At 35.7% G+C, this 14,093-nt stretch overlaps 1 protein-coding gene across 2 annotated transcripts; it reads left to right on the top strand.

Annotated features, from left to right (window-relative positions):
• Positions 1 to 4: 4 nt before the first annotated feature.
• Positions 5 to 9,239, top strand: LOC122965593 (flavin reductase (NADPH)-like). 2 transcript variants are annotated; one of them, XM_044329746.1, is made up of 5 exons: positions 5 to 87; positions 3,349 to 3,593; positions 4,984 to 5,185; positions 6,861 to 7,025; positions 7,991 to 9,239. In XM_044329746.1, the coding sequence occupies exons 2-5, from the start codon at positions 3,459 to 3,461 to the stop codon at positions 8,146 to 8,148; spliced, it is 660 nt and encodes a 219-aa protein (XP_044185681.1). In that variant the 5' UTR covers positions 5 to 87; positions 3,349 to 3,458; the 3' UTR covers positions 8,149 to 9,239. The 2 variants fall into 2 exon arrangements, with proteins under 2 accessions (XP_044185681.1, XP_044185683.1); XM_044329748.1 differs by lacking the exon at positions 5 to 87 and adding an exon at positions 102 to 178.
• The last annotated feature ends 4,854 nt before the right edge of the window (positions 9,240 to 14,093 follow it).

The raw sequence follows: 14,093 nt of genomic DNA, 5'->3' as shown, positions 1-14,093 counted from the left end.
TTGAAAACCGTTGCTTTACAGACACTCCTGAACGCTGCAGCTCTTGAATGCTCTTCTCTTCTCTCTGAACGTTGCCAAGTGCCGAAGGTGAGTTATCTAATGTTGCTCTGTTTACATCTTATATCATTAGTTAGTTTGGTTAATACTGACACCAAACAGCCGTACGTATCTTCGAGAGGTAAAACTAAACACCAACATGTAATATTTTACTAAATATTAGGTAGTTTTCCGCTGTCCTGCTGAACGTAAGACATCAATGTTTTCTATTTCCTCGAGTCAAATCCACACAACCGATCCAATAACGTGTTAAACATCAAATGTGATGTGAGAACTTTTGAGTATTTTTTATAATCCAGTCTAGCTGTTTCTTTATTCTGTCACTGAAACATCCTGACAGCTGACAGTATCGATCAGTATCGGTCCAAACTGGATGTCTGCAAGAATAGGAAACACCTTAAAATATCCCCAATTATTTAGTGTAACAGCCCTTTAATGTCCTAAAACAACAGTCAGGTGTCCATATGAACACTGAGAGAGGTTTTCCTCGCTGTAATCATTCCTCGAGTTCGTACTGGCTTTTAAAAGATCCCCTTCAAATGTGCTTTCGATGCATGTGATGCATATGTATGCACAGTCATTTTGTGCAAAAAAAAAAGCATTTAAAAGTTTATCTGAAGCTTCTGTGAGGCTTCAACAGTCTGAGATAGTCATATCAAGTGGATATCTGCCACATTTACAGTCTTTTTAGCATCAAATTCTCTTTGTGTTTCCCTGTTGGGCTGCAGTGGAAGTATAGTAACAAAAAGAGGAACTTTGGCACTAAAAAGACTGTAACATTGGAAGATATCTATTTGATTTGACTAATTTGGACGACTGAAGCTTCATAATAATGAACATTGATGAACATTTTCCCTCATATTAAACTAGTTCTAAGTCTTAAAATTCAGGTAAAAAATGTTTATAAACCTATACTGTATATGTTTCAAGTACACATATGTTTTTAACACAGTATCACATATACTCGGATGCCCAAACAATATGAGTTGATAAGTCATAGTTTACATGACATAGAACTGAAAAGAAGAATGTTTTTAAATAACAAAAAGATGTCCTCTAAACTCAAATTACACTGTAGTATGTGCAGCTTGGCCTCTATTTCTCGCCACTTAGCTACTTCAAGTATCTTTAATCTGTGCGTGACTCGCAGCTCGGCTTCAACGTTCAAACAAACTGCTTCTAGATTAATTTGAATGATTTTACAGGACAGGCTGCATCTCAGGGAGTCATTAAAACAGCAGTCAAACACAAAATTCTTGATCCTATCAAAGGTTACATAACATATTTTTTCCTTCCTTTTTTTCTGGGAACTGGCGCTTTGCCAGCGTTAGGACAAGAGCAAGACTACCAGAGTGCAGCAGAGCACAAACTGACCTTTGACCCTCAGTCAGATTGAGGGTCACACAAGGTTCTGTGACATAGTTATTGTTAAAAATACTATATTTAAGTTTGAGTACCATATACTGTATCAACACACAATGCAGTTGTACTAACACACTGTTTGAGGCTCAAGTTATGCCTTGAAAATATTCTTTTAACTGTTTTTCAAAGGTTTACATCTGTTTAATTATCATTGAATCACTGTAGCTACTTTTTACAATAACTGTTACATTTGATATTTTATCAAAATGTATTCAATCATATTAAATTGTGGACAAATTAGCAATTTTGAAAAATCTAATCAAATTGATTAAATTTGTACACCACTACTTAAAATTCAATGATGGTCAGTTTCTTTATTAAGGCAAAACAATTAAGTTGTTTGGTCTATAAATGTCAGAAAATGGTGAAATATGTCGATTCCCAGAGCCCAAGTTTACGAAAAAATTAGTTTATTATCACAGGAGACTAAATAAACCAAGAAATATTCACACTGGAGAATCAGAGAATTTGGATATTTTCTTCTTGAAAAACGACTCAAAACGATTAACTGATTATCAAAATAGTTGACGATTCATTTAATAGTTGGCAACTAATCTATTCATTGACTAATCGTTGCAGCTCTATTCTTAATACACCATTGATGATAACTTTTATCTATCTATCATCTATCTGTCTTAAACATGGCAGCAATCACTTTAACTACCAAGAACTTTCTCAACTAGAATCAGCTGAAATTCAGTCGACGCTTGGTTTTATTTCCTCAGAGAACATCTGACCAAGATGCTTCGTCATCATCTGCTGTTGCAGAAATAATCAATTCTGTCCAGTCTGGAAACAAGTGTTTGTTGTCTTCGTTCAGTTAAATGAAGGTTTTCATCTCCGTTACTGAGCCGGGACGATCTTCAGCACTAGATTTTTCTCACTGACATCAAAATCTGAACGAAATGGAGACGATTGAAGTTCGTCTGACGAATTACAGACAAATTTTCTACCTTGTGTTTCAATCAGTTGTAATCTTTTAAGGCCACATCTGACAGACATCTGGAAAGAGCTGGACAATTGATCTTTATCAGGTGATCATGATTAGAAATATAAGCTGGTTTTACAGCTGCGATTACACATATTACTAATGTAAACAAACATTGGACTTAAAAAACTGTTTGTATATGTATTAAAAGACTAACAGGTTCCAATCCTGCATAGAGCTGGACTGTTAAGTCGATTAATCGATTAGTTGATTGTCAGAGAATTAATTGGCAACATTTTTGATATTCAGTTAATTGTGCAAGTGATTTATTTAGCAAAAATTGTCACACATTTTCTGGTTTCAGGCTACTCAAATGTAGGTTTCGCTGTTTTTATGTTTTATATAACTGCAAATTAAATATCTTTGGGTTTTGAACTGTTAATTGGATTTTTAAAAAGCGATTTGAAGACATCACCTTGGCCTCCAGGAACTTGTACCCGACATTTTTCACTATTTTATAGACTAAACAAATTGATTAAACAAAAAAGTTATAAATGGTATAATCAACAATAAAAATAAGTTTCATTCAATATATAAAACATTTTTTTGTTACACTAATATCCCTGTGACTTTACTGTTACAAAAAAATGTGTTGACAATAATAACAATAATAATAATAATAATAATGATAATAAGCTTTAGTTGCAACCATAATCCTGTATTTTCAGTAATGAAGCTACATCCTCTGATTGCGTCTTTTTTGTACATTATTTAATCTTTTTAGATACTTTTTTCAGTTGGATCGATGACTCATGTATAAAGAAGGTTTCATTGCTGCATTTATCTGCACAAAATGTCAGATGACAAACATAAATTCCTTAAAAAGGTCTTTTTTTATTATTATTAGACCATAATAATCATGTTTTACACTTGCGAAACAGCGAAGAGAACCTCCCCGCAGCTAGGTTGAGAGGTCAGAGCATACAGCACGTCGTCCGCTGCTCAGCGTGCACTGCAGCCCTGACTGATCACTGTGCGTCAAAGTCTGAGGATGAAGATCGCTGTGCTGGGAGCCACTGGGCAGACTGGACAGTATCTAGTCAACCAGGCGCTGCAGCAGGGTCACACGGTCACCGCCGTCGTCAGGAACCCGGGGAAACTCGCCGTGCATCATGACAATCTCAAGGTAATTATTATAATAATTAATTTGTGCTGCGTGCCTTTTAGTCCAAGATATAACTGCTGCTCTCTGCAACGTCAAGTTCAAAGTTCACGCAGTCAATGTTACATCACATGATAAGTTTTATTGTGTCCAAAGAAGAGAAAACCTTAAGTGCTCTCTATGTTTCTGAACAGAAGCCACAAATGTTCTTGGTGATTTTGTGCAGACAGATGTGAACTCAACCACAATACTGTTAAGATAAACCTGCTGTTATTCTTTATTTTTCTTATTGTCAACAAATCCAATGAAAAGACCAAAATCAACAATTAATATATCTTACCAACAAATATAACCTGATGTATTTTATTCATCTGTGCCACAGACTTCCACCGTCGTCCAAAAACTATTTAAAACACATCAATGAGTCCAACTGTTGTACTACGTAACATGTGCCTTCATTATAATGAACAACAACACTGTAGTTAATTTAGATTTAATCCTACTTACACTGACCCGCTGCTGTAAATACTCACTAGAGCAACAAATGTGTGTTAAAGGATGGGTTCAAGTCAAACAACAGTCAAGTGACCAAATGAACACTGAAACATGCTTTTCTTGCTGTAATCATTCCTCCTGTTCATACTGACCATTAGAAGATCCCTTCATAATGAACTTACAATGTAAGTGATGCTGCAAAAATGTATTTTTCAAGTATATATCTTTCAACGTTACAGTCTTTTTAGTGCCAAATTCCCTCTTTTTGTTACTATACTTCCATCGCAGCTCAACAGGGAAACACCGTCTGAGGAAACACAAAGAGGGAATTTGATGCTAAAAAGACTGTAAACGTGGCAGATATCTACTTGATATGATTAACTCAGACTGCTGAAACCTCATATAAGCTTCAGATAAACTTTTAACACATTTTTGCACAAAACGTCATTAGCAGGAGTACAGCAAAGAAAACCTCTCTCAATGTTCAAATGGACATCTGACTGTTTTAAAGACAGTCTTGTTATTTTTTCAGCTAAGTATTCAGTAGGAACCAGTGGGCTTGATACTGAATACTACAGACCAGGTTGGGAAGTCAGAACGTATTGAGAGATGGACTAATACACTGTTGGTTTTGGTCTATTCAGGGGATTTGCTAATACTAAGAAAAATACAGAATAACGTCATCTTTAATACTACAGTACATGTAGAAGATCTTTCTGTAATATAATTTGCTGTCATGTCATCCCAAAATAACTGAGTGTACATATATATGCAGTTAATAAAAAGCTCATATTAAACTCAGCCCTCCACAGAGGACTCCTGTTGGCGCCCTGCTCCTGATCTGTGCTCACAAAAGTGTTAAAAAAGTGAAACATGAAGCTTGTCGCTGAATCATTTGTGTTTCCCTCTCTGCTGCCAGGTGGTGGAAGGTAATATTTTCTCAGTGGACAGTCTGAAGTCTCATTTTAAAGGACAGGATGTGGTCATGTCCTGCCTCGGCTTCCAGGCCTCCTTTTTCTCGGCAGTGACGGGCTACACCCTCTCCATGAATGCGGTGCTCGGCGCCATGCGAGAGGCCCGGGTCAGCAGGATCATCACCATGACCTCCTGGTACACTGAGCGTAAGTCAAGATGCACGTTTGTGATTTGATAGTGAAAATAATCCACCTTTTTAATGCTCCTATCCTCTTACATTATAGTTTAGGATGTTCTAGGAGTTTGTTTTGATGCATGTACAGTAATTTAATCTTCTGGTGCACCAACTATTTCTGTTTAAGCTTCTCAGTTACCTCACACAACCTCCACAGGACAGGAGTGAGTTTGTTGCTTTCAGTCAACATTTTGTAGCTAATTAACCAACTAATTTGTGAACGTTTGCCTCCTTGCAGAGTTGTATTGTCGTCTATTGAATGTATCATTGCAGAATTGGATGTCACTACATTATCTGGAAGGGGTTTCTCCTTGTTTGATTGTTCAATGTTGGTTCAGACATAGAGAGAGAAGCTAATGTTTGAGGCTCCGACACCAAAAACCTGATGTTTATTGTTGTCCTCTGTGCCTTGAGTGAAGAACCAATCAGATGTCCTGATGATGTAATGCTGTCATGTGCATTTATTTATTGTCCTGGAGCTTTCAACAGCACTGAATGGTCTTTATCTGTTGATGGAGTGTGCTTGGTCGTCATGGTGATGGTTTTGTTGTCATTATGCAACCTACATGAGCTATCTCCATGACAACTGAGCAAACTCCATCCGCTGGTGAAAACTGTTTTATGCTAGTAGGTGGACTAGAAAGTGGTGGTTTGAGATTTATATTTATATATATATATTTTTTTTAAGTTCAAACATGAACTTTCAAACTCAAATGATGTTTATTGATGATGGTTTTATCTCTTGAAACCAGGAGATTCACTGATATTTAAAACACAACACAGTAACAGACTGCTGCAGTTTCAAGCTTTCGGTTTGATCAGGTGGCACACCTGGTGTTAATTAGTTCTACCTGCCCCTGATCATGGTTTTAAGGTAAAAATTCAAGCTTGAAACTGCAAAAAGTCTGAGACAACTGAACTGGACAAAATTGATTATACAACACATCAGACTATAATATACATATATGTATATGTATGTAAAATATATGTAAATATGCATCAGAAACACACATTCCAGTGTAACTTTCATTGTTTACACACTGGTATATATGTTAGTTTATTAATCTATTTATAATTCTCCTGGATATAAAATCATGTTTAAAATGTCATATAGTGTTGATTTGATCATGTAGTTTATGTTCTTTCTCTATTTAAAAGTCATGAAAAAAGAAAGTTTAAAAAAGAATCTGTGAGAATCTGCTAATAGACTCTTTTAGCTGCACTGGAGCCAAAGAACAAACCCAACCAACCAGAGAACATCTGGAGTAGCTTTTTATGAACAAGTAAATGTTTTGATTGAGTTTCCAGTTCTGTGTGGTGTTAAAGAAAATTACGTTGTAAAGAAAGTGACAAAATACAAACCTCTCTCCACTGAGAATATTTCTGTGAAAAAGTCCTTGAAGCAGAGTTTGGTTTTCTGGCAAAACTTCACCTTCTTCCAAAGATCTTGGAGAGGGAAAGAAGCCTGAAGACTCTTTGTAGTCGATTGTAAACTGACCTTGATGAAGCCGAAACATGTTGGTCTCATTATTAAGTTGTTCTTTATACTACAAGTGTTGCTGGAGTCTTAAAAAAGTTCCTTGAAGCCTGAGTAAATTTGAGATGTGATAGTATAATTTCACTGTGTTGTTTCCGTTTGCCGCTAGCTAACTCTGGAACTCAGTCGTCATACCTCATCCGGTTCCTCCTGCTGCCGATGATCCGCAGCGTCCTCACCAACATGTTCGAGATGGAGCAGTTTCTGCAAAAGACTGAGGACATCAACTGGACCGTGGTTCGCCCACCTGGTCTTCAGAACCTGCCTGCCTCAGGTAAAAGCAGACAAGCTAGCAGGGGGCAGAAACAAACCTATAAACAGATTCATGTTTCTATTTAACAAGCACAGAAGGCCGACAGTGTGACTGTTCATTCAGTGAAGACTTTATAGAGACCTCCTGCCTTAGGATCTATTTTGTCATAGTTCAAGCTTATTAGCATGTTCTTTGACTACTTAATGCAGTGTTTGTTAGAATGAATGGGGTTCATTTTTCATAAATCTCATTCCTTTCCTTGAGGTTTTCAGCAAATATCCGGTTATACTGCTGTATTTATTATATATGACATCATTAGATTATTAATACTGATGCATCAGTGTTAGAGCAGCATGTTACTGTTGTAGCTGCTGGAGGTGGAGCTAGTTTGAACTACTTTATATACAGTTAGATAGTTTAGTCCAGTGGTTCCCAACCTAGGGGTCGGCCCCCATCAAAGGTTCACCAGATAAATCTGAGGGGTCGTGAGATGATTAATGGGAGAGGAAAGAAGAAAAAACAAAGTTCTGATACACAAATCTGTCTTCAGTTCATTGACTTTTTCTCTAATCTTTGATTTTTGGTGAAATATTGGATCATTTGAACTTTTATTGAAATGAGACCATGTGAGAAGTTTAGAGGGAAAAATCACTATTTGGTGGAGCTTTTAACAACTCATAGACATCTGAAATGTGGCCCTGACTACACACTGCTTTATGTAAGACGTCAAAGGCCAAAAAGGTTGGAAACCACTGGTTTAATCTTTAACAATGTGTTGTATTTTAAAAGCTTGTTATATTATCCATTGTGTCAAATCTTCATCTGAAGAGTAACTAAAGCTGTCAGATAAATGTAGTGGAGTAGAAAGTACAATATTTCCCTCTGAAATGTAATGGAGTGGAGGTATAAAGTAGCATCAAATGGAAATACTTAAGTAAAGTACAAGTATCTCTGACTCTTTAGTTTTTTGTCTGTTTTGTTTACAGCTCAAGAGTTCCTGACCCATGAGGGATACTTTGTGCCCGACAGCAACGGTCAGCCAACCGGCAGCAGAGTAGGAAGAGGAGACGTAGCTCGCTTCATGCTCTCTCTGCTCAACAGCAACGCCTGGGTGAAGAAAGGAGTCGCCATGACCACTAAATGAGGAAGAAGAAGCCGGTGTTGGCATTATTAAAGGTTTGCTTCACCCAAATTACATAAAACATGTTTTCTTACTTAGTGCAGATAGTTTTTGTTTAAGTTGTCCTGGTTTGTATCCATTTCTGAGAGTTTTGCCTCCAACCAAAATACAATCAAGGTGAATCTAAGTTATTGATTGACAGCACTGAATTATTAAAGCTGCAATAATTGATATTTTTATACAAACAGTGGATCAAATGATTAAGTATCAAATAAATGTTTATAAATGTAATATTTAATGCTGTGAAAACCACTAACAAACTTCCTTTCACCACTGTTGTATTTGAAGTTGGAGGCAAATCTCAGTATGTCAAAACCTGGACATAAAATAAGCTTTTTGCATGACTAGATAACGGTAGAAATATGTTAGAAAATATGTTTACTTGTAATTTGGGTGAACTGACCCTTTAACAAAATGTGCAGGCCTCTTCCTCGCCTTCACAGTGTGCTTCACAACAGCTTTAATTAATCTAATGAATGTGTTTTCATTTACTTTTTGTAATGCTTTTGTCTTTGAACGTCTCATCAGTAAGTGTGCCATTTATTTATGTTGGTGTTTCTGCTCTGAGTGGCGACCACACATGTGATTGTAGTACATAATTTCAGCCACATGAGGGCAGCTGAACCTAATGAAGTACAAACAAACTTAACCATGTGCCATGTCCTGTTTACCTACCACTATGCTAGAGCTGCAACAAATAGTCGAATTAATCGGCAACTATTTTGATAATCGATTAATTATTTTGAGTCATTTTTTAAGAAAAAAATGATTCCAGCTTCTCAAATGTGAAGATTTTCTGGTGTCTATAGTCTTCTATGACAGTAAACTGAATATCTTTGGGTTGTGGACAAAACAAGACATCTGAGGACGTGGTCTTGGGCTTTGAGAATCAGCTTTTCACCATTTTCTGACATCTTATGGACCAAACAACTCATCGATAATCGACAGATTAATCGATAATGAAGATAATCGTACCATTATCAGATATCTCAGGATGACTGTGGATGACTACTTATAACAAAAACATTCTGTAAAATAAACATATAAGAATGAAACTAATGGATAATTTGTGTTGAATATGCTGAACGGAAGCAGGAACTTTCCTGCATCATATGTGGGAAAATACTTCAGTCAGACGTGTTATTATATTATTAAGAGACAAAGCAAAATCCTCGGGTTGTTACAGTACAAATGGATGCTGTTATCACACAGGCACAGACAATCTTTTGTTTTGTTTGTCAGTGACGTCAGAGCAGGTGTATCATCTATCAAAAGCAAAACACCTGGCTGTGATCCCACTAGTCAGGGCGTGATGATGTTTTAAAGTTCATAGATAAGTGATCCTCATCAATGTCGCCATGGTTTGACTGTGCAAGGTCAACGTTTTCTGGAGATGGAAGAGATCACAGTAGTCAAGACTCCGCCATTGATGATGATGATGATGATAATGATATTTTGTTGTGTTTTCATACAAGTTTATTAAAACACCTTTCAGCAACAAGGCAATTCAAAGGGTTTAACATGAGGGATAGACATGAAAGGCATTAAGGTAAGATATAAAAGAGAAACAAGACAATATACAAAGACATTTAAAAAGAGTAAAGCTAAAATAGAATTAAACAGAATAAACAGGAGAATACATATCAGAGTGCATATATGAATAAATAGTCCCAAATTTAATTTAATAAAAGGCAGACACAAACAGACAAGAGATTTTTTAAAGTCTAAGTGTTGAGCAGAAATATGTTTCCAAAGTTTTATTATTAGCAAACCCAACATCCATGATTAAATCCTGTTCCTACAGGTAATATTTAGCATTAAAGCCCAACATTAATTAATTATTAGTATTAGATCTGCTGGAAACTTTGTTGGTTGATCATGCGACAAGGAAGGTCCCAAGGTTGTGTCCAGATGTGGATCCTGCTCGTACTGCACACATTAAATGCAACATGTAATATTTATTAGAGCTGCAACGATTAATTGATCAACTGAGAATTAATATATTTTGATAACAGGATAATTGGTTTAGTCATTTTTTTAAGCAAAAACACTAAAAATTTGAAGGTTTGAAGCTTTTCTGTGTTATATGTGACAGTAAACTGAATATCTTTAGATTTCAGATTGTTGATCAGACAAAACAAGACATTTGAAGAAATTATAACAGCATTTTTCACTATTTTCCAACATTTTATAGACATCAATCAATAATGAAAATAATCGTCAGTTACAGTTTTAGCGAAAATCAAATTTGTGGAATTGGCACATTTCAGTAGTTGCAGAGTGCTGATAGATTTATGAGCTCTGCTTCGTGTGATATATTTGGGAGGATTAGGATGCGGGAAAAATTTAGAGCATTTACCTGTTCTTTAAATGTCAAGTTATTATCTTTAAATCAGCCTGAAGGCAACCTGCCTGTCGAGCTGCTAACTATGTAGTCAGTGTTCAATCTGACATCGATGGAAGAAGTACTGAGATATTTTACTGAAGTAACAGCAGCAACACTACAGCCTAAAAATACTCCTCATTACAAGTAAAGGTCCTGCTACTTAAGTAAACATATAAAAGTATTAGTTGCAAAATTAACTTAAAGTATTGAAAATAGAAGGACTCATTATGCTATATATAGATATATATATTGTGTGTGTGTTCACTGCCCAGTATATATAATAAATATAACTCAGGTTTATATTTATTTGTATTCATTTTTTGTACTATTCTCTAAACTTTGCTTTTTTGTGAAATTTTACTTTTGTGGGCCTCAAACAATGATTTAAATAAAACTATGTGAGAGGTTTAGAGGCATCAAACATAACAAGGAGCCCAAGACCGAAAGTGTTGGGAACAATGATTTAATCTTTAACAAGGTGTTTCGTTTTGTTCTATAATCTTACCACACACACTCACCGGGCACTTTATCAGGAAAACAATAATGCAATTTAATATGATTGAATACAATAGCTCTGCCATAAAGTCTTGAATTATCTCCTTCATAACAATGTCAACAAACTGTAAGAGTAGAATTTATGGCAGATTTATGGTTGTATTGGATGACGTTTCCTAATAAAGTGCTCGGTTAGTGTGCGTTTTTATGTCAAATTTTAATCTGAGTAATGAGTAACTAAGACCATGAAATAAATGTAGTGGAATAAAGAGTGTGTTGTTTTCCCGTCTGAATTGTTGTTGACTAGTATAAACTAGCAGAAAGTGAGAATAAATTAGAGTAAATGTACTTATTTACATTCCATTACATTCCACCGCTGGTCAAATGTGACGCCCCAACAGTCTCAACAAACTTTCCTTTACAAGTTCCACACATGCTTGGCCTTTATCTGGTGACCTGCTGGTTTGGACAACAGTGGAAGTACATTTGATGCACGCAGAGAGATGTCATGTGATTGTGTCTCGATTGTCTCACTTCCTCTTTGTAAAAACTAACCTTTTGTTTTCTTTACCTGGGAAAGTTGTTGCTTTTATATCCACCACAGTAGAAGATTTCCAGAAATCTGTTCACACATGTAATAAAAAGATCTTCTGTTTACCTCTAGAGACTGAAGATTTGTTTCTCTTTGTCTGTAAACGCTGATCAGTATGTTGATCTAATCAAAAATCTGATATTGTCTGGTACACTTTGTAAAAAATGTCCAGGAGGCTGCTGTGAATGTACTAGTGTAACTTAAAAATCTTTAAACAGTCAAATTGTACAGAAGGATAAGTAGGTTAGATATAATCTCATTACCTCTGGCTGAACCAAAGCATTTTTGCAATGAAGGTCATTGTGACTTTATCTGTAAACATGATGTTAAATGAGAAGCGACACAACCAGTCGTCCAAGAATGCAATCTGATATGTTCTGTGTGTCTGTCAGAGGAAAGGGAGTTCTTCATGGTGGTATGTTTCTCATAGAGTTTGTGGTTAACTAACAGCACAGAAATGCCAAACAAATCATTAACATCTGCAGAACATGTGACCTACGAGACGCTACAGATTCATACTAGCCAGAACCAGAGTGCTGCGTACAAACAACAAAAAAAGTCCAAAGATAAAGTCATAAAATACCAACAAAAACATTTATTATAAAGTACTGGAGAGAAAATACTGATTAAATAATCCTTTGTTTTGAAATGATGATGCTGAAATGAATTTTCATGACTGAGAAAATGTTTTTTTAAAGTCATTTTTAACGTAAAACTGCCCAAAATTCACTAATATCAGCCTCTCAAATGTGAAAAAATGCTAATATTCTGTTTTCCATGATACTCAACCCAAAATAGTTGGTATATGTTAACTTGAACTTCGTCATTTTATACATTTAACAATCAATTGAGTATTAAGGAAAACAAATGTCATAAGTATTGTTGATGATGGAACGACACGACCTTGCCCTCAGTTTTATGTGTGCAATTTGATGAAAACACAACTTTACAACAAATGAGCTGAATATAAACAAAAATAATTCAAGTCATAAAACTTAAGTCCCTTTTTAAGAACAGGGTCACAGGATGAAGGATAGAAGACTTGTCATAGTTGACGTTCAGCAGCGCAAATTTCTCACAAACTTCTTTTAAATAATAAACCATTTAATCAAATTATGTGGACCCAAATAATATGAAATAAATCTGGGCATTTTAAGACTAAGATAATCCTAAAATCCATTTTATGAACCGTCTTAATCTTAAGAAGTGAGTTAAAATGCTTTCAGAAATGACTCTAGATTGACAAGTGACTCCTACCGAGTCTAAAGAAGGAGGAGGAAGAACCATAAACTACACATTTTATTTAAGTTCTCGTTGTTTTTGTACATTTTTAAGTCTAAACTTTTTTCACTGATGTTCCTAAAGTGACATTTGATGTAAAATGAGTGATGCTGATGTTAAAATTAGAAAGCAAAACTATACCAACACACAAAAAATGAATTGAACACTAAATTTGCCGGTTCGTGTCGTCAGCGTCCTCCTCTTCCTCTTCCTGCATCATATGTTGCTTTTAGTTTTAATATGATCTTAAGAATAAGTTTACTTTCTTAAACCAGCTTCCACCCAGTAACATGAAGTATAGACTGTAGACTGTTTACTGTACATTAAGCTTCATTTTCATACTGAAAACTGAATTCAAAATATAAAATATATAAAATGTTTAATTATATAGTTAACAACACTTACACTTTCATGTGTGTGTGTATTTTAAATAAAATAAACCACTGCTTACAGGCAGTTAAATTTGCAACGTTACTTTAAAGGTGCAGTATGTAGAATTTAGTGTCATCGAACAGAACAGACTTGGCAGAAATGGAATATAATATTCACAGGTATGTTTTAATTAGTGTTTAATCACCTGAAAATAAGAATCGTTGTCTTTTCGTTACCTTAGAATGAGCCTTTTATATCTACACAGGGAGCAGATCTTGAGCCCGCCATGATGCACCGCCATGTTTCTACAGTAGCCCGGAGCGGACAAACCCAACACTGGCTCTAGAGAGGACCTTTCACGTTTTTCACAAATTTTGCGTCCACTGTAGGTTTTCCTACAGGCTTGGAAGGGGAGGGTGAGGGGAGGGGTATTTAGTGCTAGATCCTACGAAATCCTACACACTGGTCCTTTAAAATGTATTCATCATCATCATCATCATCATCATTATTTGCCCAGTTGGTAATCCAGTTTTGACAATCTACCAACCTTTCTATTGATTTTATTGTTCAGTTCATGTGAATAATTATATGTAACCATGAAGCATCTCAGGATTTTGCAAAGAAAATGCCCCAACACTATCGGTCTACCTACAGTTGGGGGCGGCCTCGGTGCCAAACCCGGTACCTGTAACACAACTCAAGATCTTTGGCTTCCACATAAACAAGATGATTCAACTTGTGTTTGATATGAACATTCAGTGTGTCCTTTTTCTTCAAGTCAGA

This window comes from Thunnus albacares, chromosome 2 (assembly GCF_914725855.1).
Source record: "Thunnus albacares chromosome 2, fThuAlb1.1, whole genome shotgun sequence".
Taxonomy (NCBI): domain Eukaryota; kingdom Metazoa; phylum Chordata; class Actinopteri; order Scombriformes; family Scombridae; genus Thunnus; species Thunnus albacares.
The sequence above is the reverse complement of the archived record's forward strand: the minus strand, read 5'-3'. Positions and strand labels throughout refer to the sequence as shown.